We start from the raw sequence: 6,384 nt of genomic DNA on the forward strand, positions 1-6,384 counted from the left end.
AAAGGGATCTGTTTAAGCTCAAAATAATAATTCTCAGGCATGAAAAATTACTATGCAAAAAGCTAGTTACTTGACCTGTGAACACGCTTGTTTTCAACTGAATACACCGTCAAGCAATGGCGTTGCTGGGTGTTTAGAGTCTCACCAAACTAAGCCATTTATGAAAACCACCTGATATTGAAGAACCAATAATTCATCATGAACAAAAGTATGAATAATGGTCAAATAAAATCAATTCAGTCATTACCAAGTCTATTTACTTAAAAAGGCATCAAAATAACACAAAAATAAGGCAACATTACAACCAGTGATACTCCTTAAATATTATTTATTGTGCCTGTCATGGAGCTATGACTAAAACGGACAATGCTGAAATTAACGGATTACTGCTCTTGATCACTAACAAAACCGGTTATGTATAATTTATGTATTAATTAATGTATGAATTAGCCACCATCAACAAAAAATTGACAATGACCAAATGCAGATACAGATTGAGCAATGGTGCAGAAAAAAAATTCATCTCTACAACTGTCACATTTTAGTTCCTTTGAGGTCTGTAGTACAGGTCAGGAAAGGCAACATAGAGGAAGAGGCAGATAGAAATAGAGAGATGTTGGACATTTGACAAAGAACTTCCCTCTGTAGAACACTCATTGAAAATAAAAGTCACACCAAAAGTGCTGTTTGTTTTACAAAAATAAATACACATTTCCAGCAGCAGTCATTGGGCAACTTCATTTAAATGGTTTATAGGATGTGTGTTTTTCATTGTGTTATTCAGCTCAAAAGTGAGGTTTGGTTGAGATATTGATAGTGTTCCCATGGCGACACACAGCATCTTTAACTAAGTAACTTTAGTCCCCTTGTAGCTTCCTCATGATCTGGCTGTTGCGTGGAGCTGTGGTGAAAAGTGTGCCCACAAAAGCGTGCGTCCCCCACATTACGTGTCGAATCACTTTACAACAGCCCAGGTCCTCAATCTGAAAACCTAAATGCCGATACCTTTCATCCGTTTCAAAGAGTGTGTTGTTCGTGTATGAACCGAAGAACTGAGGACAGAGAAGATTAAGAAAAGTTGAACAACAGTTTTTGTATTGTGTGAAAAATTCTGTATACATTTATATGACTTACTGCAAGTCCAGATGACGGGTCTATGAAATCGGCCCAGAATCCTTCTGTTCGGAGAGCATGACATATCTCCTTTGCACCTGCAATAAACTGCATACAACACAATAATCATCATTGATTCAACTCTAATGAATGACATGGAGTTTCCATTCGGTTTAGCTTACATTGTTTTGGCACATGTTCAGTTATAAATCTTTCCTTTGAATAAAGCAGCTCACAAAAAAACAACAGCATGAAAATAATACAGTCCCTGCAGCATTCCCACAGCATGACCCCAAACCAATTAGACAGGAACTCCACACTGATATGAACCAGACAATAACAGTAAATAACACAGACTGCCAAAGTCACAAAGATCTCCCTCTCATACACAATGATCTGAAGGATTTTTTTTGCACTAAAGCCGCAAAAACCTTGCCTCAAGGACAATACAAAGTCATAGAGAAGGGCTAAAATATGATAACTGACAGCATGAGCTACTCTGACAGCAGCTTCAGTTACGCATGGTGTGTACAGTAATAATTATATATATATATATATATATATATAATAATCAATCTATCTATATGCACTATATTGCCAAAAGTTTTAGGATGCCTGCCTTTATGTGCACATGAACTTTAATGACATCCCATTCTTAATCAGTAGGGTTTAACATGGAGTCGGCCCACCCTTTGCAGCTATAACAGCCTCTACTCTTCTCTTCTCCACAACGTTTAGAAGTGTGTTCATGGGAATTTTTGACCATTCTTCTAGAAGCGCATTTGTGAGGTCAGGCAGTGATGTTGGCGAGAAGGCCTGGCTCGCAGTCTCCGCTCTAATTCATCCCAAAGGTGTTCTGTCGGGTTGAGGTCAGGACTCTTTATGGACCTTGCTTTGTGCACTGGTGTGCAGTCATGTTAGAACAGGAAGTGGCCATCCCCAAACTGTTCCCACAAAGTTGGGAGCATGAAATTGTCCAAAATGTCTTGATATGCTGAAGCATTAAGAGTTCCTTTCACTGGAACTAAGGGGCCAAACCCAACCCCTGAAAAACAACCCCACACCATAATCCCCCCTCCACCAAACTTTACACTTGGCACAATGCAGTCAGGCAAGAACCCTTCTCCTGGCAACCGCCAAACCCAGACTCGTTCATCGGATTGCCAGACAGAGAAGCTTGATTTGTCACTCCAGAGAACACGTCTCCACAGCTCTCGAGTCCAGTGGCGGCGTGCTTTACACCACTGCATCCGACGCTTTGCATTGCACTTGGTGATGTAAGGTTTGGATGCAGCTGGTCGGCCATGGAAACCCATTCCATGAAGCTCTCTAAGCACTGTTCCTGAGCTAATCTGAAGGCCACACGAAGTTTGGAGGTCTGTAGCTATTGACTCTCCAGAAAGTTGGTGACTTCTGCGCACTGTGCGCCTCAGCACGCGCTGACCCCGCTCTGTGATTTTACGTGGCCTACCACTTCATGGCTGAGTTGCTGTTGTTCCCAATTGCTTCCACTTTGTCATGATACCACTAACAGTTAACCGTGGAATATTCAGTAGTGAGGAAATTTCACAAATGGACTTATTGCACAGGTGGCAACCTATCACAGTACCATGCTGGAATTCACTGAGCTCCTGAGAGCGACCCATTCTTTCACAAATGTTTGTAGAAGCAGTCTTCATGCCTAGGTGCTTGATTTTATACACCTGTGGCCATGAAAGTGATTGGAACACTTGAATTCAATGATTTGGAGGGGTGTCCCAATACTTTTGGCAATATAGTGTAGCATATATCTCTCTGTAGACAGATATGCGTTTTGGTATTGTAATTGCAAATAACATGATTTATGCACTTTATATGATCTCAAAAATAAAAATGCCATGTTAATCATGTCAAGCAACTAGATCAACTTACTTTAGCCAGCAGCTCTTCCCTTTCCTGGTCCACTTGCTCTGTCCAGGCCGTCATGTCGTTCTGTGTCCTCTGAGTCACAGTTACCACCATCATGTCAGTTGACGGCGCCTCGGGGAACATGTTCTTAAAATCTGAATTAGATGATGAACAGGGTACATACATATGAATAAATAATAACTATACGAAAGCTATACTACAGAACGGAAGAATAAATATAGGTAACGTAATTACAAACTAAAACAATGTTACATTTTGGGATCTATAACAACCACAACAGTCAGTGCCTAAAATACAGATGGAAATGCTACCCTCTTGTGGTCATATTTTACATTACACCATACAAACCGAACAACCTCATCAGAAAGTCACAGTGAGTGCAATATAACAAGTCCATGTTAAATCTGATGAATTCAAATACTCTAAAACAGCAGCATACTGACCTTTCTTTAGCAATTCAGGGCAAGACTGAATGGCACACTCCACACTGGAATTATCAAAATAGTGCTCTGCTTTATCCATGTTCTGTGCTGTGGAAGTTTTATCACTTTCCTAAAAAAAACAAAAAAAACATATGTGTATGTATACATATATACACACAGTATTTTATTCTCTCTCTCCCCCTCTCTCTAATTATATATATATATACACACACACACACACACACACATATATACACATATAAATATATATATATATAGAGAGAGAGAGAGAGAGAGAGAGAGAGAGAGAAAAGTTTGCCGTTTTAACGAAAGATCTTTTTTAAAAGAAAATAATATTTTTATTCAGCAAAGATACAGTAAATTGATCAAAAGTGACAGCAAAACTTTTACTTTGCAAAATATTTCTATTTCAAATAAACGCTGTTATTTTGAACTTTCTATTCATCAAAGAATCATGAAAAAATGTATCACGGTTTCCTCAAATTATTGAGCAGCACAACTGTTTTCAACATTGATGATAATAATTATAATAATAATAATAATTGTTTCTTGAGCAGCAAATCAGCATATTAGAATGATTTCTGAAGAATCATGTGAAGACTGGAGTAATCATGATGCTGTAATGATCACAGGAATAAATTACATTTCAGAATATATTCAAATAGAAAATGGTTATTTTAAATTGTAATAATATTTCACAATTTACTGTATTTTGATCAATCAAATGCAGCCTTGGTAAGCAGAAGAGACTTTCAAAAACATTTTAAAAATCTTACAGATCCCAAACTAGTAATGTTTTATATATATATATATAAAATAACTTTATTAATGATAGTGAAGTCTTTTGTTTTACAAATTGTCGTTAAATCATTAATGCATTAAGCATTAACTTCACAACAATTAATAAAGTTACTATTTTACTAGTTATTTATTTATTCCGTCATTCCAAATACAGATTGTTGTTTTTTTCTGAAAGCATCATACGTGAAGCTCATTGATGAAGTGGGCCAGGATGAAGTTGTGCCTCTCGCTGCTGGACTGAGCAGTGAAGAGGTCTGGCATCACACTGTGGATCGGTGTGGTCCTCTGCTCCGCTGGACTCTCCAAATGACAGTCAAAACCCACGTTACCCGGCAACTGGAAGCGTTTATCCTGAGGCCCAAATGGGCCCATGTTCTCATCCGGCCACACTGTCCTGGGTGCTATTCACATTAAATAACCAACACAAACCATTAGAAAACACCCTTCAAAAGTTATATTACATCCAACTAATGATACAACAGTAAATGTCAAATATTTTGTAATTAAGTCTACCTGAAAAGGCAATTACTAAATTGTCTTTTATTGGAGGACATCTGCCTCTTTAGCATTTTAAAGAGGAATACACTCATTTACCAACGTCAGGGGTTGTGTTGTTTAAGTGTGGCTCATCTGAGCCAGATGCCCCAGAGAAAGATCTGGCTCCAACAACACGATGAACTAGAACGTGAAGCCCTGGCAGGTACGTCACCAGCCGAGCTCTGCTGCAGAGCACCTGAGAAAACACAGCAAGCAGTTATACAGCACCTATAAACATCTCTACCACAGGAAAACAATAACAAACATGTAATCTGGATGTTAGATTTTGTTGTTTACTTGGATCCACCTTGCAAATACTAGGTTTACAGTAGTACTTACACTGGTCATCCTGTTGGGCTTCGCTTGCTTACAATTCACCTGAGGTTGGGGGGAAAAATATAGTCACATGACAATACTAAAACACACACATACACAAATCTTCATTAGGTACCTGACAAAACAATAATTATTATTCTGAGCTGGATAAAACATGTGTGAGAGCAATGTGTCCAAGAGTTCATATTTACATAAGAACTGAACAGCCTAATAAAGCTTCACAGAAACGGCAAATTTTGTTAAAATCATCCTGAGTTACAATATTTCCTCTTATTACGGAGAACAAAACAATAATAATCTGCTCAATGCAAGGTGTAATAAAGCAGTTGCTGTCTGTTGTGCAACTTACAGAGAGGTCATAAAAGAGCAATAAAGAAAGAATACAACTTACCACTATAAAAAACTAAAATATTAGGTCTTCAACCAATTCTAACAAATGTAATAACAGATTAAATATATGTAAACAGCTAATGACACATTTGTTATTTAGACATATCTCATTAGCCCATTGGCTAAAATGTTGAAAAGTTAAATTTAATAATAATCACTCCAATAATGATGAAACATATCCTGTATTCTGTATTATTTGGTACTCTCTTTGTAGATGCGTAATAACGATATTCAAATTAAACAAATATATTTCTTCTTACCTGAATTCTGTACCTGATGTGTGTTAGCTGTTAGCTTGCTAACAGCTAGTCTTGTTTAACCTTATGATTACGTAACAACGGCAGCGTGTAAAGGACAAACGCAAGAACGTCCTTGAAATTCCTTACAGCTCCACTAGATGTCCGTAGAACATAGAAAATGTTTCACTTGATCGTTCTTGGGTTCTATTCCAGCAAAGGCCTATAATAGACATTTTCACTGTAGTATTTTTAGCAAATGTAAGCTGCACCAAATGCTTTTGACATTAATAAAAGCCAAATACATTAAAGAATCCTTAAAGGCTTAATAATATATTGGACTATTATAGATGGTCCATCCTAAACAAACAACAAAAGAACAAATTATTCTGTTGAATAATGAAACGATACTGATAGACAAATGAGCTGAAAGAACATTATATGTGAAGCACTGCATTACATGAGTTTCTGATTAGTGTTACAATATGACAAACATAATGCAAATACAAACATAATAGCATCTCACTGGCAGGGTGCTTCGTTCTCTCTTTCTCTCTCTTTTTTTTTTTTGGTCCATTTTTTCATACATTATGGGTCAGCTGTGATATGTACCAATACTA

General features: G+C 37.3%; 1 protein-coding gene across 1 annotated transcript; it reads right to left on the bottom strand.

Annotated features, from left to right (window-relative positions):
* Window positions 1-311: 311 nt before the first annotated feature.
* On the bottom strand, window positions 312-5,901 carry mmadhcb (metabolism of cobalamin associated Db). Its single transcript, XM_048194092.1, has 8 exons — window positions 5,789-5,901; window positions 5,142-5,180; window positions 4,860-4,998; window positions 4,449-4,666; window positions 3,465-3,573; window positions 3,025-3,155; window positions 1,135-1,221; window positions 312-1,052 (listed from the first exon to the last, which is right to left on the bottom strand). The coding sequence occupies exons 2-8, from the start codon at window positions 5,148-5,150 to the stop codon at window positions 858-860; spliced, it is 888 nt and encodes a 295-aa protein (XP_048050049.1). The 5' UTR covers window positions 5,151-5,180; window positions 5,789-5,901; the 3' UTR covers window positions 312-857.
* Window positions 5,902-6,384: the final 483 nt, after the last annotated feature.

This window comes from Megalobrama amblycephala, linkage group LG6, assembly GCF_018812025.1.
Source record: "Megalobrama amblycephala isolate DHTTF-2021 linkage group LG6, ASM1881202v1, whole genome shotgun sequence".
NCBI classification, from domain to species: Eukaryota; Metazoa; Chordata; class Actinopteri; order Cypriniformes; family Xenocyprididae; genus Megalobrama; species Megalobrama amblycephala.